At 60.1% G+C, this 23,062-nt stretch overlaps 1 protein-coding gene across 3 annotated transcripts in view; it reads right to left on the bottom strand.

The window, feature by feature from the left end:
• Positions 1-3,348: 3,348 nt before the first annotated feature.
• The window catches only part of DIS3L2 (DIS3 like 3'-5' exoribonuclease 2), a 382,646-nt gene continuing 362,932 nt past the window's right edge, over positions 3,349-23,062 (bottom strand). For 2 of the 3 annotated variants that reach the window (XM_081243341.1, XM_081243342.1), the window contains 7 exons: positions 10,843-11,026; positions 10,072-10,158; positions 6,918-7,065; positions 6,411-6,541; positions 6,138-6,242; positions 4,742-4,843; positions 3,349-4,112 (listed from right to left, as the gene is read on the bottom strand). In XM_081243341.1, coding sequence (XP_081099467.1) covers positions 3,960-4,112; positions 4,742-4,843; positions 6,138-6,242; positions 6,411-6,541; positions 6,918-7,065; positions 10,072-10,158; positions 10,843-11,026 — 910 coding nt within the window. In that variant the 3' untranslated portion in view covers positions 3,349-3,959. Of the gene's footprint in view, positions 4,113-4,741; positions 4,844-6,137; positions 6,243-6,410; positions 6,542-6,917; positions 7,066-10,071; positions 10,159-10,842; positions 11,027-14,555; positions 14,747-23,062 lie in introns of those variants that run through there. The other variant, XR_014016571.1, reaches the window with a different exon arrangement.

The following is a 23,062-nucleotide window of genomic DNA, read 5'->3' as shown; positions in this document are numbered from 1 at the left end:
CTAATTAGAGAAGTGAGGGAATGCAAAACAGAGGAAAGCCATCAAGCAAGAAAAGTAAGAATAGCTTAGACAATAGAGTCATAGGACATCTAGTTCCTTCTCAAGGATTATACGTAACAATCTGACACAAATCTTTGAGGTGTTCTGCAGGAATGAAAACCCTCCCACCCAGGTGGAGGATGGTAACTACATACTGACCACAAGCACTTAGACCCCAGACTGGCTGGAACCACAAGGTTGATGCTTAAGATTCCTGAAATAACACCCGGACCACCAACCAAAGAGAAGAAAGTCCACAATCTGATCATGTACCTCCAAACCCTCACCCTGTGTTGCTGCCTTTAAAACCCCTTCCCTGAAAGCCATCAGGGAGCTTGGGTCTTTTGAGCTTGAGTTGTCCTTTCTCCTTGGTTGGCACCTGAAAAAAACTTTACCACAACCAATGTCAGTAGATGGGCTTTGCTGATCGCTGGGGGAGGGCACCCAAGATCCCTTTGGTAACATCCTGAGGCTTCAGGAAGACTCCTATCTTGGTTGCAAAGGAAAGAAACCAAGTGTGAAGTAGCTTTAGGGGGAAGGGAATTGATGGAAAGGCTCCTCATGGTACGTGAACTACCACAAGGCAGAAAAGCCCACCACACGGAGGCGCCTCTGGGTCTCCTGGGGTGCGGGAAACCCGGTGCCTCCGAGGCTCTCGGTCTCCCTTCTCTGAGACGGCTTCCCTTCCTCCTGGTGTACACTGCTTCCTTCACGGTGACTTTCTGGAAACATGAGCTTCCATGTCTTGCAAACTACCATCCTGGGGAGACAGTGACACCCTCTCCCAGTTTTAGTTAGGATAGACCCCAGGAAAGAATGGGCCAGGTGCCCACCCCGGGTCCCATCAGAGATGTCGTGGTATAGAATGGCGGCTGCTGGGGACCCACGAAGGTGGGAGGGATGGGCTAGAAGCTGGGGAGCAGGTCCCATAAAGAGACAGGGCCCCTGGGAAAACAACCCCAGAGGCCCTTTGGCCCCGTTCACCGACCAAGCCCACTCCTGCCTTGGGGCCGTGCCCACAAGTAGCCCCAGGCGGTTCCTGGACGTCTCTGCCACCTATGCCCCCTCCTCAGCACTGCTTTTCCTCTGCTGCCATCAACACCGTCCCCACCACCTGCCACACTAGAAAGGCGACTTCCCCTCCTGACCATAAGCTCCCAGAGGACACGGCACATCGAAGGCACTCACTGCTGTTGATAAGTGAGTGAAGGACAAAGGTCGTATCGCGTCACAGCCCTGATGAGAAACCTCCCGGGGCTCTGATGGCCCACAGCACACAGGGCACGCTCTCTGGCTGCCCTAAGGGTCAGTGGGGATCTACCCCGTTCCTACCTCGCCAGCACCTCCTTGCCCGTCCTCTGGGCACCTCTGATCCTAGTGATCTCCACCCTTCACGGCTCATGTCAGGAATCTCCGAACCTCAGTTTCTTTGCCCACGTGGGCCGGCTGCGGGCACTTTCTTCTTCTGAGCACCCACCCTTCACGGCTGGGAACACACACCCCAGCCTCTGAACTTCCCTAGAACCTTGTCCTGCAGTGACATCATTTGTGTCTACGTCTCCCTCCCCCATGGCGACCGGAGGTGGCTCCTTGAGGACACGTGCAGGTGCTCCGGGACAGCTGAAGGAAAGACCACGGCTTCATTTTTGACAAGATTTGGGTCTCACCACCCCCTTTATCAACAGTCCCCTGAGCTAGGGGCCACAGGGGGCTGTCTCCCTCACTGGACCATGGACGTGTGTCTGGCCAGTGCCCTGCACGTGGGTGGTGTCAAGGACACCTGCTGACTGAGCAGATGCAGATGAAGGACGCAGCTGACGTTGGGGGGACGAGCGCTGGGCCATTTGCTCTGAGCCCACAGGCAGGGCGTTTGGGGGAGGGCAGGTGCCTGAACCCTGGACCTGGCTGGGCAGAGTCTGGCTGTGTCACTTTGGCCAGAGACCTACCTCCTTTCTGGGTGCAGTTCCCCCTTCTGTCAAATGGGGTGGAGGTGCTGGGGCTGCTATGGGTCCCCCAGCTCTAGGGCCATCAGGGCGAGGCCAGCCTCTGTTTCCCCAGCAAGTCCAGGCAGCAACGGTCTTCCCTGCTGACCAAGCTGGCTACGATTTACCACAGTCTGGGGCGCTGGGGCCGTGAGGAAGGGTGTCCAGCCTGCGTCCATGCTGCCCGAGAGAGGGCCCAGCACGCTGATCCGCCACCATCCTGAGGGCGCCCCTCCGTGGGGCTCTGCTCTGCCCTCAGCTCCCAGGCTCCACGGGAGGCCCTGGGGGACATCGCAAGGAGAGAGCGGCTGCTCCTCCTCAGAGGGTGGGCAGGTGAGAGGATGAGGACAGGGCTGAGATGTCTGGCCCTTGGGCTCGCACTGTCAGGCTGCCCAGGCTGCAGAAGCACCCAGAAACCTCTTCATCCAAATACCAAACCATTGGACCCTCACCATTTCCCTTCCAGATAGCTGGTTCTAGAAGGCTCTGGGGCAGGAGCAGAGAGGGAGTGGTGGCCTCTGGGATGTCTTGGGGGTGGCAGGATGGACAGACCGAAGGCTGGTCAAGGTGCTGGAGGAGGAGAGAAGGGAACTCAGGGTGGGCACAGTGATGTCTCTTTTGTCCCCCTCTGGCACCCGGCCCAGTGCTGGGGGGGATGTGAGCCACGGCCGGCTGGTGGCCAAGACCAAGGCAGCCAGGCCCAGTCACCACTCCAGCCACGGCGAAGCCCTCCTACAAGGTTCTGCATTGAAGTTTTCTTTGAAGAAAATTAACTGAAATCAGATCAAGTGAGCTTGTTAATACCAACACCCCAGGAAACAGCCTGGTGGAACTGGGGACCTTGGTCCCCATGGGGTTTTCACCCTAGTTTCTGGCAGCTCCTGGGGAAGCCAACCTGTGTTTCTCTAGTCTGCTGGGGAAACTAGAAGCACAGGCTTAGGTCAAACCAGCTGGAGAGAGAGCCGAGTGCGGTGGCCTCCCACCTCTGCCCCTGGGTCCCCAGGGATCACTTGGTGCTCAGGCAGGTATCAGGCAGTCGACTGGGCCAGGCCAGGGCCACCAGGAGCCCACCTGCCCCTCTCTGGTCAGGAAGGCCGGTCCGGGGGCCCCTCCCCTCGGGCAGGGCCAGGGCTCACTCTGCTCCCAGGCTCCCTTGCTGCTGCCAGGGCACAGGATTGGGACAGGAGACGCTGGGGTGCTGGCCCCCACTAACGAAGGTGGACAGGGCCACTCAGAGCTCCGGCCTTGGAAGCTGGGGTGGGTGGCACAGGGCCCAAGCCCCGGTCCTGGGGCCATGGGTGGGGGGCGGGGCCAGCCGGCAGACAGGAAGTGCTGGGGTGGGGATGGACACAGCTACATGAGGCGTGGTGACGGGTGTGCCTGCCGTCTTGCAGACTAATTCCGCTTCTAATCAGCCAGAATGAGGCACTGGCATCAGTCGGCCACAGGGCCAGCTCTGTGAATCATTCTGGAGCTGCCGGGGAGGTTCCCAAGGGTGGCAACCCCGGCTCAGCTGTGAGGGGTGGAGCCCGGGCCAGGTCCCCCGTCCTGGGTCCAAGGGGCACCCCACTACCCTGGCCACCCCGGGGCCCCACATACCAGGCAGCACTCACACTTGATTTTATTCCGTGACACTGATTTACTGCAAACCCCTGGTTTCCTGGGCACGGGAGGGCCGTGGGTAACCTGGCACAAGGCGCGTGGGTCTCCCAGGAGGACCAGGTCTAACTCTGTGCTGCTGAGCACTGGCCAGGCCGCAGCCTTCCATCCAGCCCCACCCTCCCCCTCCAGTTTGAAAACCAAGCTGCACAAATAAAATAGAATGAAAAAATAAAAACAAAACCCTGAGTTGTTAAAAACCACATTAAGAATCCCCGTTGGTGCCCGAAGTTCCTATTCCTAACAGGAGTGGGGGAGGGGTGGGCCGGGCTGGCGGCTTCAGTCCTGCTCCTCCTCGAGGTCATGGCTGCCCTGCTCGTCCTGCCAGTCCAGGAGGCCCTCGGTGCCGGGTCGCTTCAGGATGGCGCTGTACTTGAGGGCCGTGGCCTCTGCCCGCAGCACCACCTCCACCAGGCTGAAGATGCTGACGACCTGAGGCACAGCAGAGCCCAGCAGGGGACGCGGGTGCCGGTGAGGGGGTGGCCCGGGGGGCTGTCCACCCAGCCAGGCCCCGGGGCCCCTCGCTCTGCCCTAGGCCTCTGCTGGCCCGCCTGTAAGCGGAGCTTGCTCAGGGCTGAGGCCGTGGGGTCCCGGTGCGAAGCAGTGGAGCCACGCACCGCTGTGGGCAATGCCTGCTGGGGCCGCTCAGCGCCAGGGGGGAGAAACCCCTGGCGTCCGGGTCTGCTCTTTGAAGCGTGTCGTAGGTAAAAACCTGTTTCCTTGGGTCAGAGGTCTATGGCGTTCATCAGATTCTCAAAAGGACGCCCGAAGTTAAGGGCCCTGCTTTAGGGAGGTAGGCAGAGGCCGCTGCCTCTCCCCAGGGTGGGTGATTCCGGGGAAGGAAGGTGCTGCCAGAAGGCTAGGCCCAAGGAGTGGTGAGGGGGAGCCGCTGCCGGCCTTGCTGGGTAGAACCTGAAATCGCAGCCGGAGCCGGGAGTAGGGGGAGCCCGGGAGAGGAGGCCTGGGGAGCGCGCCCAGGAAGCAGGAGGGGGCTCACCAAGAGTGGGCTGGAAGGGGACCCAGTGGTGCTCTGAAAAAGCTGCCCCACCCCCGGGTCTGACCTGCTGCGCCGGCCCCTGCTCCGCGTCCTCAGGCTCCCAGACAAGCGTGAGCTCCGGCTTCTTGCCCACCTTCTGGAAACGGTATGACCGCAGGGGCAGTGCCTGGGGGTGCACACACCTGCATCTCAGGACCCGGGCTCTAGGCGCCGCCTCTTAAACTCTGACCCTGCAAGGCCCCGAGTGCTTGGAAGCAGCCCCCCCGCCTTGGCCCACCTCTGACTGGCCTCAGGGGAGCTCCCTGCCCTGCTGCCTGACAGTTGGCTGCTTGCCCTTTGATGGGGGACGGCCCGCACCCTCGCCTCTGGCCAGCTTCTGGGAGGCCTTGAGAGGCCACCTTCGCTGAGGGGCGGGGGCCGGGGGGCACCGGTGGCTCCATGTGTTATTTGGGGCAGGTGGTGGGTCTGTCCTGCCTCAGCAGGGACCGTCCCTGTACGGTTGGGGTGGACTGGGCACCTGAGGCCGGAGGGCTGCCGCTCCTACCGGCCCTGGGTCTGTTAGCACAGACTGAGGGCTGGGTTGTGAGCAGAGGTGATCTAGACCTGAACTCCATGCTGTTCAATGCACTTCAGAACGAGAGCCCGACTTGATTCCCGCTGGACTTCATTCTGTCTCTCCTGCTTTAATCCATTTCATTCATACCATGTTTATTCCACACTATGTACCGCGTTCTGCACACCCCAAAGTCCTCTGGGTGTTGGGAAATTCAAAGCCAAGGTCAGGGGCCAGGTGGTGACTCACTAACCACAAGGTCAGCTGGAACAGGTCCCTCAGGTGGCATTAGACTGGCACCAAGTACCCTTGGAAAGAACCTCGAATGAAGCACCCCCCCAGGGCAGGACCAAGGCAAGGGCTAGCCTCTTCCTTCTTTTCAGGGGATACAGCTTCCAGAGTGGCCAGGGACCATTCTCTCTGGTCTTTCCTTCCCCAATGTTCCCTTAAAAAATCTCCCAAAGCCTGCCTACCCTGCTTCCTATACTGGTTATGGATGGACCTGATCTCTGGTTGCTCAAGTCCTTGGGAAAGAGGCCCAAGCCTGACCCTTGGCCTGGATGCCTGATCCCAGGCAGGCGCGGCTGGCTGTCTCGGCAGGACCCATCAGGTGAACTTGGTGCCAGCACAACCCACAGCTGAGCGAGGGGCGCAGTGTCACTGCCCCACTGTGGACGGGGACAGCAAGGCCCTCGGCCTGGGCTCCCATCCTGCCTGCTCGTGTGTCTACCAAGGGCTGTCCCTGAGCCAAGACCCCATCAGATGCTGGGGAAACAGGGAGGAGACCCAGCAGTGGGAACAGGGACAGGCAGGTGGGAAGGGTATGTGCTAAGTGGACGCGGCTCGTTGCTCCCTCTGCCTGCCCAGAACATCCCTAACCTTGGCCCTGGCAGCCCCTGGTACTCACATTACAGTAGATGCGCTTCTGTACCCCGTAGCGCAGCACCAGCACGTCGAAGGCTTGGTTCAGGACGCCCATCACCATGGCTTCTGACTCCAGGGGGCCGCTCTCCTGCAGGGTAGGGCTCCAGCCAAGGCTCGGCCAGGGGATGCAGTTTCCCCCCAGGGCCCACCACAGCTGCCAAAGGCCCCGGACTCCTGGAGCCCTCCCTGTGAGCAGGTGCCCTGGCGGGAAGATGGGGTGGAGGGAAGGGGAGGGATGACAGGCTGGTGGCCTCACCTTGACCAGGATGGCAAAGAAGAGGCTGGTGCTGAGCTCCTGCACGCGCTTGGATGCCATGCGGCGGTCATTGCAGTGGTCAGCCTGTTTCTGCAGGGCATCGGGCTCCACATCTGGAAGCTCCCTGTAGCCTGGGCAGAGAGTGGTCGGGGGCCCACTGGCGGGTGCTCTGTGTGTGCCGGCCTTGGCGGGGTTCTGGGCAGCATGGTGCCCCTGGCCCAGGTCAGATGGGGCCTGGGAGCCCCGTGCAGAGCTGAGGCCTCCCTGATGCCCAGCTTGGGAGGGCCGAGAAAGGGGGCTTGCCACGGCGAGGGCCCTCGAGCCCCTAGCACATGCTCACAGGGGAGGTTCTGGCACAGGCTCCCCTACTGCTTGGGCTGCCTACCCCTTGGGGCCTTCACAGTCATGACAGTGTGGCCTCTGGCCGCCGGGCACCCACTCTGGCGGGGGGGGAGTAGCCCTTAGCTGGGCACAGGCTGGCACCGCCCCCTGTGCCGCACCCCTTACCCAGCGTGGCAGCCAGGAGGCGATGCACCAAGACGTCAGCGAAGCGGCGGATGGGCGAGGTGAAGTGCGTGTAGAGCGGCACATTGAGGGCGTAGTGGCGGAACTGCGTCTGGTCCTGCAGCGCCCCCGAGCAGAAGTACAGGGCCATCTGGGGAGGTGGGGCGGACCTCAGAGCCTGGCCAGGCTGGGTGCGGGCTGGGTGTGCCCTGCGAGCCTGGGAGACTCAGAGCTTCACGAGGGGCAGTCTTGAGGGCGTGGACCCACCTGCCAGGCTGCGGGCAGCTGAGCAAAGCCGGGCAGGCCCGAAGACGTCAGGGGCTGTTCTGTGTGAGGGTACCCTTGGGGCTGCCATGAGACTGGGCGGAGCTGTGGGTGCCCTTGCCCCTCTCCTGCTGAAGGCAAGGGCAGGTCTTGCCCAGGGCCCCTCTGCCAATGACCGGAAGTGGAGTGGGCCGGGGGGAGAGGCTGTGGGTTTCTTGCTGGGAACCCTTAAGATGCTGAAGGGTCTCCTCCCTCAGAGCCCTGAGGGACCTGCCACCAAAGCCCTCGGGGAGGGGAGGGGAGGGGAGACCCTGGGCTGAAGTCAGAGGACAGCTGGGGAGGAGCTGGAACTCATCCTCTTCCACAGCCGGTCACTGCTGAGTTGGTTTTTTTTGTTTTGCGGTACGCGGGCCTTTCACCGTTGTGGCCTCTCCCGTTGTGGAGCACAGGCTCCGGACGTGCAGGCTCAGCGGCCATGGCTCACGGGCCTAGCTGCTCCGCGGCATGTGGGATCTTCCCGGACCGGGGCACGAACCCGTGTCCCCTGCATTGGCAGGCGGACTCTCAACCACTGTGCCACCAGGGAAGCCCCACTACTGAGTTTTAAGGGCTGTTACTGCCAGGAACCAGGAGGAAGGGATTGTTTCTGGTTTGCCCCCTCCCCAGGACAGGGCTGGAAGAGCTACACTGAAATGGCGAGCAGGAGGGAAAGCCCGTGGTCATGCCGGACCGGGGGCTGCAGGACTTTGCCAGGACACAAAGCCCAACACCACCATGTGGCCAGAACGGGAGGTAGGAGAGAAGGTCCAGGATGCCCTCCACCCAGAGCAAAACGGGCGCCTGGCTCTTCCTCTCTGGCCCTGGTGCAGCCTTTGGTCTTAGCCGACCTCCTGCCCTCTAGTCCTCACCCCTGCCCTCCTGAAGGCCACGCCTGCACCCCAGCACCTCTGTGCCCCCAATACTCCACCTCTCACCAGCCAAGGGAGGCAGCGGTTGGCCAGTCCCCCAGCCTCAGCCCTTCTTGTCCCTGACAACCTGTCCTGAGACCAAGACCCAGAGCGCTGAGTTCAAAAGGCCCTCCTGCAGGGCAGGAGTTAGGACTGTGGCCCAAGGAGAGACGCTGAGTTTCTCTAGGGGCCCAGCAAACAGCCTGGCCCGCGCAGTGCAGCTGTGCTGAGAGCCTTGGCCACGGGCCCTGAAGCCGCTTGCCCTGCGCTCCCCGAGTTCTCAGGGCTGGGAATCCAGGACCCGCGGCTGCCTGGGAGCAAGTGACCAGGTTCCTCTGCCAGGGCCAAAGTCACACCCTCGTGTGTTCGCTCCCTCCCTCCCTTGCCGCTTGCTCACCCTCACACCCTCCCGTGTGTTCGCACAAATGGACAGCCGGCTCTGGTTACTCTGTGTATGATGGCCTTGGAATCCAGGACGCAGCTGGTGGTGCCCTGCTCGGCTACCCAACTCTGCTTCCCTTCTAGCTCCCGCTGGGCCCTGGGTTACATCTCGGGTAAGTCACTGAGGGAGGGAGCAGCCTCCACTGTGAGCCATGTTTGGACCTTGTTCTCAGAAGTGGCCCAGTTCCCCAGACGAGCTGGGGTGAGGAGGGCAGAGGGCCCCAGGTCCCTTCCTGGGTGGCGAAGGCACCTCTGGGCAGCGTGGGATGGGTGAGGACCCAGAACTGGGACAACAGACAGGGAACCAGGCACCACAGTCACTCTGGTCACTCCCTGACATCAGATGCCCAGGCAAGGGCTGGCCTCTGAGGTTACTGGCAGGCAAGGCCACGAGAAGTCCAGTCTTTTTCAGGCTCTGGGTGACTCAGGAGAGGACTCCTTTCCTTGGAGCTCCAGGGCTGGGTTGGCCTTAGAGGTGGATGGCTTCCAGAGGCTGGGAGCAGGGAACGGCAGCTCCATCGGACCTGTATGTGGTGTCAAGCCCAGTGACCAGAGACGCACGTCCCCCTCTCCATGGGGGGTGCTTTACAGCCCTTGGTGCGGGACAGACATCGGTGACTGGGGGCAGGGTAACGGCAGCCAGACCCAAACAGACCTGGTGGTCCCATTCCTGGCAGAGCTGTGAGGTCTCAGAAAACAAGTCAGTTGTGACCCGCTGAGATGATCTGGTTCTTGGGAAACAGACTGAATCTGCCCAGGGACTGAGCCCCTGAACAATGGTCTATCACTGCTCCCAGGCCGGGCTGCGGCCCACCGCTGGACCCATTAGCATCCACAGCTCCTGCTGACCGGACAGTCCACGGGGGTGGCTCCTTCCCAAGATGCTCAGCCCCACAGTGGCTGAAGCACAGCCTCGGAGAGCTGCGACTGGCTGCCAGGAGCAAGCCCACCGTCTGCCTCCCAGGCTGCTGGCCTGTCCTCTAGCTGCAGACACAGCCTCACGGCCTGACTTACCCCTCTCCTGACCGGTTGGGACAGGGAGATTTCTCTGCCTGGGGCCCACAAGCCACAGTGGGGGCTAAGGACCGCCCCCCTGTGCAGGCTGCTCCAGGAGACCAATGTTCTCTCTCCCCTCCAGGGTCCCCATCTGAGCATGAGTTGCTGACCAGGCCCCATTCCCTTGCCCGAGCTGGTCTGGTCTGTGGGGTCCGGGCCCTGGAGTCTTGGGACGTGCCCTGGCGTGGCTCCCCGCCTGCTGCCAGGAAAGAGCCCCAGAGGCCATGCAGGGGGGAGCAGGGCAGCGGGGCTTGTAGCGTCTCCTCTAACTGAGCCCACAGGCAAGCCTGAGCAGGAGGCAGCACGTCAAGCTCAGGAGCCCAGGGACTGCCTGTGCTGGGTGTTGCCTGGGGGCATCCTCTCCAAACCTCCCCGAAGGTTCTCCGAGCCCGCGGAGGCATGGGTGCTCCAGGGAGAAGGCGGAGGATGGAGGCCTGGCCCTTCCTTACCTGCATGGGCCGGGAGCACATGTTGGTGAGCACCTCCTTCCGGGCCAGTGAGTACTTGTCATCTCCAAATGTCTCCATCAGACTTTTCTGGAAGGAACCCATGTGATACGTAGTCAGGCTTGGGGAGAGGCTCTGGGGCCCCATCACCCACTGATCATCTGGCCCTGGGGAGGAAAGGTCAGCCAAGGGGCCCAGCCCTGTTCAGATGGCCATGGGTGGGGTGCAGGGGGGTCAGCAGCCCCCAGACTGTGTCCCACACTGGGTCTGCCTCGGGGGTCCTGGCTTGAGATCAGTCCTTCCATGTCCAGCTGGCTGGCCTGGGCAGGCTGGTTTACCCCAGGCCTGGAGCACAGATGGGGACAGTCTCCCTCCTGTGGAATGAGAGCCGAGGCCATGGATTCCTGAGCCCCATGCTGCTCAGTTCCAGGTGGGGAGCATTTGATACCCCTTACCGTGAAAAACAGCCTCTGGCTTCCAATAATCCCAGCCCCTACTGAAGCCTCTGGGTCCGAGCCCGGCCCATCCCTGGCCACAGGACCCCCGCCCACAGCTGAGCCCTGAGGGGACTCCCTCGGTCTCCCGGGCTCCCCTCCAGGCCCTGTGAGTTGCAGGCTTTGTCCCCAGGCCCTCCCCTCTCCCTTGGGGTGGGGGGGATATGGCTAAAGGGTAACGGACCCTGGTGGGATGCAGAGGCTGCTGAGCCTGGCTCCCAGGCCTTCTTCCTCCTTCCCTAAGCAGGGCCTCCCCGGCCCCTGTGCTCCCAGCACTCACATTGAGGGCCCCTGCAGAGCTGAAGTCCATGGGCAGCCCCATCTGGTCACAGAATTCCACCAGGTCATTGAGCATCTTGGTCTGGGGTGGGGGGTGCCGCCGTAGCAGGGCTCGCTCGGGAAAGGTGCAGTAGATCTTGCGGGCCACAGCCATGTTGGCCAAGAGCATGAACTCTTCCACAAGCCTGCAGAAGGGAGGGACCATGGGGGTCATTCTTTACTGCTTCTCTGCTAGCTGGCTCTCTTGCGCCCTTGTCTCAGCTTCAAGATGCCCTCCCGGCATCCGATCTACTTTGTTCCTGCAGGTTGCTTTCCCCCTCATTCCTCAGCTCATGCCCCTCACTGCACTAACCAGCCTGTACTCTTCTCTGCTGATGTGTTAGCTCGTGGGCTGTGTCTCCTACTAGATGGGGATCCTGGAGAGCAGGGATGGTGCCTGTCTTATTCCCCGCTGTAGCCCTGGTACTTGGGACCTCACCTGACCCAGAGAAAGTGCTCAGTCAAGATCTCTGCTGAATGACTAAGCTTCCCAGAACACTGGGGGGCATGTCCAGCTGTAAGAAAACACTATGCCCGGGCAGGCCATGAGAACCCAGAGGACTCTGCAGGGGGGGCGTGTAGAGGCAGGCGCGCAGACCCAGGGCCCCCCGTTCCCAGGAGTACGTGGCTTCTTTTCCCCCCTGGAAAGATGAGTGTTTCTGAGGATGAACAGGAGAGTCACAGAGGGCAAGAGGAAAGCCGTGCATTTTGGGAAAAGACAAAGGCGTTGCTGAGGTGTTCAAACCACAGAGCCATCCTTTTAGGAGCCAACCCTCCAGTCCTGCTTCGCCCGAGTGTGATTAGGGTCCACGAGTGTGAATGGATGTGGCTCCAAGGCAGGCCAAGAGTCACAGGGAGCAGCAGGGACTGATGGGGGAGGGCAGAAGTGTGCCAAAGTGCAGGAGTCAGGCAGAGGGGGACGCTGCATCACAGCGCTGAGGTCAGCACCACCCTTAGCCCCCTGATCTGGGGCAGGAAGCCCACGTGCTGCTGTCCCGCCCAGGGCGCCCGCAGAGGACACGTGGATCAGGCACGTGTACGAGAGCTGAAGCCTCCAGGAAGGGGCGTGGGTGTGGGCTGGTGCCCTACGTGGGGAAAGCCTCCTCCCTTGGGGAGACTCTTGGGGCCTTGCCCAGATTAGGGAGCCTCTTCCCAGACTTTAATCTGAAGCTCTAGGTTGTATGTCAAGCCCATGCTTCTCCCCCAGAGGCAGGAGAGGTCAGGGAGGAAGCTCTGGCAGGCCTGGCAGCAGCTGGAGGCCCGAAATGAACGTCCCCTTCTAGAGGTGTGGGCAGTGCTTGGGGTTAGCCTCGTCCCCTCCCCAAGCTCTTGGGAAGAAACAGCCAGCGGGGGGACAAGAGCGTGAGTGGCAGAGCCCCGCCTTCCCCAGGCTGGGCCTCCAGGCTGAGGGGTGGCTCTGGTCTGCCGGGCTATCGCCCAGAGCACGCCTGTCTCCCTGCAAAGCCCACCCTATGAGGAAGAGGGGCTGTGGAATGCCCCAGGGCAGGCACCACCAGGACCAGGCCTGGACCTCGGGAGGAGGCCCACCCATGGCCTGCACTCCTAGCTCCTCCTGTGTGGGCACCGTGGTGGGCCGACCCACAGCCTACCACCCACCATGGGGAAGGGCTTGGGTGAAGGACTGCAAGGGTCAGGTCTCAGTGGCCCTTCCGCCATGCAGGAGGCCTGTGTGTAGAATGAGTTTCTGCATTCCCCGCTGGGTTGCAGCAACAGTCTTTTAAGCGGCCATCCTGCCTCCCACCCCAAAACCTGTCCTTGAGCATATCACTTCCTACTAAAAACCCTCGAGTTCATGTGCTGGAACCCGACCACCAAACCTCCTGAGCCAGGCCTCCATCCTAGCTCCAGCATGTTCTTGCTGCAGGACCCTGAACAAGTTACCGACCTTTTCTGTTCTATTTTCTTGAACGTAGAACAGGGATAATAATAGCACGTGCTTCACAGAGTGGTTGTGCAAACTAACAGGAGTAAAACACGTTTCAAGGGCAGACCCTGCGCCTGGCGTGACGTCCGCCTCAAGACACGGGAGGTGCTGGGAATTCCCTGGCGGTCCAGTGGTTAGGACTCCGCACTTTCACTGCCGATGGCTTCGGTTCAATCCCTGGTCCTTGGGGAGCTAAGATCCTGCAAGCCGCGTGGCAGGGCCAAAAAAAAAAAAAAAAAAAAAAAAAACCAACCGGAAAAAAAGACACAGGAGGTGCTTTCCTCTCTCTTACCTTCCAGCTAAATGACCAGCCTGGGGTCTCTTCGTGGTACCCTGTGATTTCCATCCCTGCCATTTGTCACCCTCCTTTGACCTTTCCATGTCTTCCCTGAAGGGCATCTCCATCCCTCCTGGGCACTTACTGCCTGATTAGATACCTGGCAACAAGGGTCAGCCTGTCTAGGGCCACCTCTGTCACAGTCTAGCACCATTTGACTCTTCACATTTGGTTTTCATATTTTGATCTTGTCAGCTCGAGAGGAGTCTCAAGTCCTGCTAGATTGATGTCTGACTTGATGTCTTGCCTGCTGTTGGTCAGACCCTGCAGAGCATCATCACGTAAATGCTTCAGATGCACAATTCAGCCATTCGTTTGTTGCCTACTCAGCACATGTGACCGTGTGCCGGGCGGTTCCAGACTTGTCTCCCCATGCAGTCCCAGTATCACTGTGGGCCGGGGGCACACAGGCTGCTCCTTGGAGCCCTGCGGTCTAGTTCAGCTTCAGGCTTGGGCGAGGAGGGAGCACCTGTAACCTTGGGGCTGACCCTGGGCTGCGTTTTGCAAGCGTGGCCAGCAGGGGACAGCATGGCCCCATAGGAGGGTTGTGTGAGCTCAGGCTAGGGCAGGGCAAGCAGCAGAGCAGGGCTGGAGGGGCGGGGGCTCCAGCCTGGGCTCCGCCCTCTCTAACCTCACCTCCACCCCTTGGGTCAAAGGAACGGAATGTTCAGGGAGCCTCCTAATGAGGAGCTGTGCTCTTGCTCCTACTTCCTGCAGAGGCTCTCCCGCCTCAGGATCTCATATAAGGAGAACCCAGGCAAGGGACAGGAGGGTGGAGCTGATACCCGAAGCCCCAAGCAGTGATAACAGTCCTCAGTCAAGCTGCTTCTCCAGTGACCCCCAGTACAGTCCCAAGAGTCACCTGAGGCTGGTGAGAGAAAAGCAAGTGCGCTCCTGTTACCCTGAACGTCTTGCGAAGCTTTGGTCGCAGGGGCTGACCTTGGACAGGTCCCTTCGTATCTCTGGGGCTCCACATCCCTGAGTGTCTCAGCCCGCCCCTCAGGACAGGGGGCGGGAGTTAAGGGGGCAGCCTCCCTCCAAGACAGTTCAGAGATACGGCCCATGTCTCCCAGAAAAATGTCAGTGTCACCTAACAGGGAGGGTGGCACAGCAGTAAGCCCGATCCCTTGGTGTCCTAGGATAGCTGCAGGGACCGTCTCCCCACAACCTGTCCGCAAAGTCCTTCTTACACCCCCAGGTGGGGGGCGGGGCGGGTGCAAGTCTGTGGGCGGGAGAAAGCAGAGCAGGGCCCGGAGCCCGAGCCCGTCCGGCCCTGGGGTGCCTGGGAGGGTGCAGCAGCGATGGCGCAGGTCCCCCCACGCAGCGTGGCAACAGGAAGGCCAAGGGCAAGGCAAGCGATCAGCAGCCAGATTGCAATGAGTTCCAGATTCACCGTCAGCAACGGGGCCGGGCATCCGGAAGGGGAGCCGGGCTGGCCAGGACTGGGGCGTGGGTAGGTGGGTGTCGCTGCTCTCATCTGGGCCAGCAAAGGGGCCCGCTCCTCCGGGGCTCCACAGGTCCTCCTCACGGGTGAGTTCCCGGACGGGCCAGCAGGGGGCGCCCAGCATCTTCCTGCCGCAGGACCTGGGACGTGGCAGGAGCAGCTTAGAATCCAGCAACTTCTGGGCAGGAAGGAGCCTTACTTTATAAACTGCAGCCCTGCGGCCCAAGGTCCAGGGGTCTCTGGGCTCCCATTCAGTGTGTTTTTCCTTGGCCAAAGCCAGCTCTGGGGCTGAGGGCTTTGCTCAGTCAGGGAGAGTGAACAGCGCTCTGAGGGAAGGCAGGCTGATTAGAAGCGGCGCTCCCCCAGCTGACCGGGCAGCACGCACCCCTTCACCCTGATCTCCTCCTGCCTCTGAGGGGCAGAGCTGCATGCCCAGGCCCGCAGCCAGAGCTCAGAGATGCTCCAAGCTGTCCTGGGTGGTTAGGATGTCCTCTGAGAGCAAACTGCACATACCCACTGGGATGTGAAACCCAAGCGGGGATGGAGCCCTGCGCGCTGCCCTGGCCGCAGACTTGCTCCCTGGTCTGGGTACCTGCCCTGATCATAACCCAGCCCCTGCCCCAGCACGGCACAGGCATGTGCTCACTCCCCTCTGCAGGGGAGGGGGGCGGGCGCTGGATCTCAGCAACCGCCTGACAACTGCTCTAAATAGGGCTCAGGAATGGCCACCAGCCAGGATCACCTTCCAGAACCGCAAGCCAAATCCTCAGAGCCGGGGCCTTGGTCTCAGGCCTGGCATCTGCTGAGCATCTGGAGCTCAGTGCCACCAGGGGCCCCATGACCCTGGAGGGCTGGGCCAGCTCTGCTGTAACAGACAGATGAAGGTCTAGCCAGGGGGCCGGGCCAGGATGCAAGCTCGGCAGCACTAACTCTGCAGCAGCCCACCTACCTGAGCTCTGGGCCTCCAGGTGCTGGAGGGAAGGCTTCTCATCCCAGGGAGGAGGTGAGCAAGCCTAGAGGCCTCAGAGTCCCTCGCCTGCTACGGCAGATGGCAGGTAAAGACCACAAGCAAGCTACACACAAGTACACACACTCCTCACGCAGCAGAGATGCCTTGTCTAGAATGGTGTGTGCCAGACTGTGTTAATGTTACTTACTTAACAAAAAAGTATAGATATATATGAAATGCTAGGGCCTTAATTCATGTGATTTTTTATTATAGGACATCCCTTTGCCTTTAAGATGCTACCATGCATCAGGATTTGGTGAGAAGGAGCTACTGGGATGCAGCACTTACTGCTCACTAATGGTTGAAGCTCTTTGTGTCACATCTTAAAGGATGATGTTTGGGAAAGGCTGCTCTACCTGACAGGGGTGAGACAGTGGCTAAAAGAGAAATGGGCTAAAATGTCTGCCTCTTCGGAGGAAGGCTGCCCATCCTTGTCCATGAAGAAACTGGGTGTGTCCGTGGCCACAGGAGGCCCTCTGGTTGGGAGGCTGGGTGTGTCCTATGGTGAGGCGCATGCTCCTCACGTGTCCTGGCCCACCTCCTTCCCTGCTGCAAGTGCACAGCCCGGGCAACTGGAGCGGAGGAGAGGTTCGTGGTTACCAGCTCAGCAGCTTGCCTTGAGCCCCAGCTCTGCCACTCGCTAGCTGTGTGATTTCAGATAAATTTCTTAACCTCTCTAAATCTCAATTTATTTACCTGAAAAAAATGGGCAAACGATAGACAAGTGCCTGGTCTTAAATAAATATTGCATTATTATTACGCATACTGCGCAAGTGACTGGCCCGGGTGCCCCGACCCTAGGGTTAGGGCTGAATACAGCAAGATCCTAGACGCTTCCTGCCATAATGCCACCACCTCGGTCCAGGCTTCCATCTCTTAGCAACTGGCCTCCCTATTTCTAGCCACTCCCTGCTGTTTCAGTCTTCACACCCAGAGAGATGCTTTCTCTTCAAAGGCCAATCTGGATGGTCATGCCCCTCTCCTGCCTGAAGCCCTTCAGGGGCGACCACTGTCCTCAGGGCAGTTCCACCTCCTCGTAAAACGAGGTTTTCCAGGCCACCTCTTGTCATGTGCCCGGGTCACCTCTCCCTTCTCACTGCCCCCCTAACCCTCACGCTCCAGTCATACTGAATTCTGTTTTAAAATATATTTATTTATTTATTATTTGGCTGCATCGGGTCTTAGCTGCAGCCCACAGGATCTTTTTCGTTGCGGACTGCGGGCTTCTCTCTAATTGTGGCGTGTGGGCTCCTGAGTGCGCAAGTTTAGTCGCGCCCGGCATATGGGATCTTAGTTCCCCGACCAGGAATCAAACCTTCGTCCCCTGCGTTGGAAGGCGGATTCTTAACCACTGGACCACCAGGGAAGTCCCCATATTGAATTCTTGGGGCTCTTTCTTGTTTCTGTCCATTTGCACTGCTGTTCCCTTAGCCTGGAATCTTACACCAGTCTCCCCCCATCTCTTTTTCTCAGATGCCCCTTCCTCTGGGGAGGCAGCGTGAGGTGCCCACCTGGCTCCTATGTGCCTCCTGGGCATCCCATTCCTATCCCACCACAGCACTTAGCCCACGCTGCTGTGATCACCCCTTTGATCGTAGGCTGTTATCTCCCCTCCTCACCCAGTGCCGCCTACCCTGGGCCCAGTGCGAGGCCTGACACAGTGTAGACGCTCAATAAATCTGTGCACGATGAAGGACTCCCAGGATGGTGCACACTCGGAAGTTGAGAGGGCTGGGGCCCTGCCCCAAAGCCCCTTTTCTGCATGGGCACACAGCCCTCACGCATATACTTCTGACCCCTAACACTTGCTGCTAGAGGTTGTTGAAAATATAAAGCTCTGCCTAAGAAGCTGACATCATTCCCAAGCACCGAGAAAGAAGCTACAGCCTTCCCCTGCTCTTTGCCCGTCCCCCGAGTTGACAGAGCACCTGTCCCCACTCACAGCAAGCTGGTGGCATTTGTCATTTTACCCAACTCCCCTACAGCCATTCGTTTGTTTGTTCACTTACTCAGCCTCAAACCTTTTCGGAGTTGCTGCTGTGGGTGGGTGCAGGGAGAGAGGGAAGAGACATCTATAAGCACCTAGGTGCGGCCCATTAAATCCTCCTGCAGCCTGGGAGGTGCTTCCACCCCTTTCCAATGTGTGGGGAAGCTTAAGGTGCAAAAAGGAAAGGTGATCAGGCCCAAGTCCCACACCTCGTAACCAGCAGCTGGGTTCGCCACCAGTTTGTGTGACCTCGACACCCTGCTGCGTCTGCCATGTCCCGGGCCCAGGAGCCCCCAGCCTCGTGGGGGGGTGGATACACCCACAAACATAAGACCAATTTCAGGAGACGGCCAAGAGGAGGAAAACACTTCACATGAAAGGGATAAAAGAGTAAAGGTGTGGACGAGGGAAAAACATGCATCAGCCATATTCGGAAAATAAGGAATCAAGGGAAGAGGGAGGAGGGCTACAAGGTGAGGGCGGGGATGGCCCTCTGGGGCCTGAGGAGCCAGACTCCAGGATGGGGGCTGCACGGGGGAGCTGGGGGAGGCTGCTGAATGAGGACGGCCGTGAAAGGGAAGCATACGGTGGCAGCGGGACACAGGGACCAGAGGCCCGGCACAGTCAGGGGGTAGCTGACGAATCTGAGGGCTTGCAGGCCGCAGCCAGAGGCAACAAGAAAGGCCAGGGCAGGCCCGAGTTTGGAGCTGCACGCAAGGTGAGGCTCTGGGAGCGGAGGGGAGGGGCCTCAGAGGGTGACGAGGTGGCCCAGAAGCCCACATGGCCTAAGAGGGAGCCAGCTCCAGTGGGGCAGTTGTGCCCCGTGCAGACCCTGAGCTGAGGAGGAGGAGGGCCTTGGAGAGGGCCACCGGACTCGGCAAGGAGGAGCCTGTGGCCATGGCCCTGAGGGTGGGGAAGTTGGTTCCGAAGACCAAAGATCCAAGGGTGAGGGAGGCGGTCCAGTGGAGACTCCTCTCAATACGTTTGTTGGTGAAAGAGGTAATAGTTTGAAGAGAGGGTGAGAAGGGCCTCTGTACTGTTTTCTGATTGCTGTTTTAAGTTCCCAAAAGATCTGACTATGTTTTCAGAGGCAAAGGAGCTAATGGGAAAGAACCTGGGGGTGAGTACCAGACCAACCAACCATCCTGCAGGAAGCGGCTATCCAGGGAAGAGGCTATGTATCCTCGCAGCTGTGAGCTCCCAGCAGGGGAGGCTGGCCCAACAGGTTTGGGTGGAGAGGAGGAGGCTTGTCTGGGCCTCCCGCTGCTGAAGGAGGACCCCAGGGGAGACCGTGTGTGATGAGCACGCAGGTAACCGTGGAGCATCACCCGAAGCACTGTCCCTAAAACTGTCTTCTCAAGTCCACTGGGCACAGGAGAGAAGAGAAGGGCCCATACCCGTCAGGTCAAGAGAGGTCCCTTGAATACGGCCTAGGGACAGGGCAGCCGCCTAGGGACAGGGCAGCCTCCGTGGGCCGACCCAGGGTTGGGGCAGGCACAGTCCAGGCTGAGGTCAGCGCTGGGCTGGCCAAGCCAAGCGGGCTACGCTGCGCTCCCACAGAACTCCCAGAGACGACGGATGAGGCTGGCACCGGCAGCGGGGTCTTGGCCCAGCATGGTGCCGACAGGCAGGGCCCCGGCCCTCGGCTCCCCCACTCCCCTGCACCTACACTCTCAACCCTGCCTGGCCAGAGGGGCTGAGCCTCCAAGGATGTTCCGTCTCCAGATCCATTTTACCAGGCTAACCAGACGAGAAACTCACCCAGCCTTTCCATACCCAGAACACTCAGAACGTGGGGAAGTGACTGGGGAGCCGGGCAGCCAGGGCAGAGTGGCACGGCTGCTGCCCAAACCTGGAAATGCATCCATTTTCAAAGATCAAAACCAACTGAGAGACTAGAACAGCCTCTTCTGCCCTCAGCCACCAGGGCACTCCTCGCAGCTCTGCGGGAGCCTCCTGCAAATGGAATCAGGCCGCTTACAGAGACGGTTCAATTAGCTCTCAGTGAAAACTGCTAACTTGGAAATTTGATAAGAATTGCTCCCAGCCAGTCTCAAATTCATTTCTTCTGAAGACTAAATTTTCCCCACTTGGGCACATCCTCACTGTGGGCCAGGAGCCCCTGGGCTTCGCATTGGCCGTGAAGGCAGCCGCTGGGCCTCTCACAAGGGCTGTGCGCCCGGGCGTGGCCCCTTCTCTGCAGCTGAGCAGCCAGCGGGAGCGGAGGCACTGGCCGCCCTCAAGGGGCCCCCCGCTGCTCTCCCCGCAGCCCCTAATTGAGTGTAGTGTGGTGGAAAATGCAAGGGCCCAGGAGCCGGTGAAATGGGAAGTCAGCGGCCGGATGAGCACTAAAGTGGAAGCTGCTGGGGATGGGAAGGGAGCACGGCGCAGCTCTCTCCCAGGCCAGGGTGGAGCTGGTAGCCCAGAGCCGGAAAGGGGCGGCCTGGAGGGAGGGAGCCGCAGGCAGTCTCCCGGGTGGGTGGGTAGGTTGGGGGAGCACCAAAGGAAATGCAGCAGACTGAGGGAAGGGCGCCCATCCACAGCCGGCGGGCACCCCGCTGCAGGCCCGAGTGGAGGGTGCTCCGGCCGCCGCTCGGGCCTCGCGCTGACCCCTCTCCTCCTGGGCTCACTGCAACCTGCTGAGCGTTTTGGACATTCCCATGAAACCACAGGGAAATGAATGGGGCCGAGTTCACAGGCGTGGAAAACCCCAGAGGAGAAGGCCTCTGGAGCCAGACATAACAGGCCCTGCGGGTGAAGCCGGAGCCAGGTTTCCTCTTCTGGGAGGCTGAATCCACTCCAGGGCCTTTCTATAGGTTCAGCGGGCGGGGCCCAGCTGCAGCGAGGAGGCACGTTTCAGCCGCTTGTTTTTCTACCTCAAAGGACGTCTCCAGAGGCTCCAGTTCAGAGCGGCCCTCGGGCCCTGCCAAAGGGAGGCCCAGTAGCTGCGGTAGGGAGTGGGGAGGGGGCTTGCCGGGAGCCGGGTTGACAGGCAGAAAGCCCTTTGTCAGCGTCAAGAAGCTAGAGAAGCCTCGCTCCCTTCCCAAGGTTCAGGGCTCTGCTCACCAAGGCACCGGGCAGACCTGCGCGCTCGTGGCAGAAAACTCCCCCTAAGCAGAAGAACCAGGTGGCAGTTTGTGCCGTGTGGCCTCGAAGAGCTGGGTAATTAGGGCTTGCTGGCTCCACCACGGTGTTGACACACATGCCTTTCTCCACTTCTAGCTGCTGTCCAACTGGAATTAGAACCGCTGACCAGAGGAGGTACGGCCAAGACGCGCAGAAGCCCCGCCACCTCTGGGAGCCGCTGTGGTGCCCCCCAGTGGCTTATCTGCCCTAGGTGGACTCCCTGGCTGGCGTCCCTTTCAGGCCCCAGCCCAAAAGCGGGGGCCGGTTCGGCAGCCCTGGATAATGGACAGAGCCTGGGCAAGCGCAGTGGGGGCCGGCGCGGTGGGTCATCACTGACCTTGGGAGAGATCAATTGGGATTTAGAAACTAGGCTTTAGGTACGAGAATATTCGAGAGATAAGGGTGTTGTGGAACGCACAGGTTCTCTCTCTCTCCACCCCTCTCACACTCACGCGTGTGCACAGACACACACGCTACAAAAGGCAGCTAGATGAGAGAGGACGAGACGCGTGTCCTTGGGAACTCAAGCTTCTTTGCTTTTGCACCTCAGCCTTGGCCTCACTGCCGCTGGGGAGCAGCTCTCCTTGGGCAGGGCCGCCGCCCCAGCTGTACGACCACTAAAGGCTGCAGGGAAATAGGAACCACTGCTAGTCTCAGGCTGGGAACGTGATTTCATCGAATCCTCACAAAATGTTGCACGGCAAGGGGCGTGTCAGGCCTACTCTGCACACAGGGAAACCGAGTGTCTGAAAGGCCAAGGATGGTGACCATGTAGATTACAGAGCCAGCGTGTGGCAGGGCCGTGGTCTGGAGACTGGGCTTTCTGACTCTGAAGTCTGTCCTCTACCCCTAACTTGTTGATGAGAGGGGCTGCCAGGCCTACCTGGTGCAAGTGGAGGAAAGGGTAATGTGTCCAGGAGAAAAGGGGTTTCTGGAATGAGTAGAATGGGAATCCGAGTTCTTTAGGTCAGTAGTGGCCCCTCTGCCATAAAGAGGGAATCTGTGTTTCCACATTTTCCCCCCACCATGCCCCGGCACAGCAACTCCACCTCCAGCAAGCCCTGCAGGATTCTGCATTTCTGTGGGAAGACCAGAGTTCCACTGGTGTGTGGGGGGGCTGTCCAGGGCACACGTGCGATCGGGGCTTGCAGCATTTGGGGGGCCCCATGGAGGCTGCAGCAATGAGCAGGAGGGGTGGGGCCCCAGCCCCGACACACTGACCTCCTGCGGGCACCGGCACTGACGCCACCGGGAAGAGATGGGCCAGCGGAAGGCGCAGGCGGGACGCACACTGGCCGGGGGACCTGGCTGTGAAACCACCTTAGGAAACCGCCTGGGCAGACTGGGCAAGTGTTTCCGGTTGCTACAAAGGCCCCTGTGGGGCTCCTCGTAACCCTGACACGTCCTTTTTGGCTTTGTGAAAAAGGTCCGAGAGTGGGCTACAGTTCTAGCCACACACGTGGGTGAGATCGGCCTCCTCGAAGACAACATGTCTTGTAAAATCTTTTGGGAAACGTCAGTCCTTCCTTCTCACCCTGGACACAAGGCAGACCTACCAGTCATTGCTGAAGACGAGTCTTCAATGCTTGAGGCCCTGGGGCTGGGCTGCGGGTCCCAGCGAGGGTTTTCCGGCTCTCCATGCTCTGCAGCCCTCTGCTCTGTGCGGCCCAGACAGAGACCAAGAACTGCATTGTCCAATACTTTCTTGATTGCGCCCCTCAGCTCCTAGCTGACACAAATCCTACTCTCTCACGCTGCAGCCTTGTTCTGGCTTCTGCTCACCTGGGTCTCCACTCACCTGCACCTGTGATTCCTTTACTGGCCCAGGCCGCCCTCCAGCCCCACCCCCGACTCTTTATGGGTCCCCATTCCCACCTGTCCCCCACTAATCTCGCTCTGGCTGGCTCAGCCAGCTCCATTTACCTTGATTTCCAGGGCCTGGAACAGTATCTGGCATTCAGTAGGCACTCCTAAGTATGTTTTTTATCTGCGATGTTTTGCTTGGTTCATGCAAGACCAATCCCTAACATTTCTAGGGTGCTTTACGTTGTCTGCACGTATGGTAGCCATGTGACCCTCATTACAACTGCGGGAGAGGGAGAGAGAGAGGATCCTGCCGCCTCCATTGCACAGATGAGGAAACGGGCCTGGGGGTGCAGCCCCTGTCCACCTCGCTGTGGAGTGGGGAGCTGGCCCGAGTCTGGCCCGGGTGAGCAGATGCCTTTGGGGGTCTCTGTGAGGGCCCAATGCCAGGTGCTTGGCCACTGCCGGCCCTTCTGAGTCTCACAACAAGTCTTAGACCCCTCATTGTTCATACGAGCAAAGGGAGGCTCC

Source organism: Mesoplodon bidens (genome assembly GCF_964165515.1).
Source record: "Mesoplodon bidens genome assembly, chromosome: 8".
Classification (NCBI taxonomy): domain Eukaryota; kingdom Metazoa; phylum Chordata; class Mammalia; order Artiodactyla; family Ziphiidae; genus Mesoplodon; species Mesoplodon bidens.
This window is presented reverse-complemented; position numbering and strand designations above follow the sequence as displayed.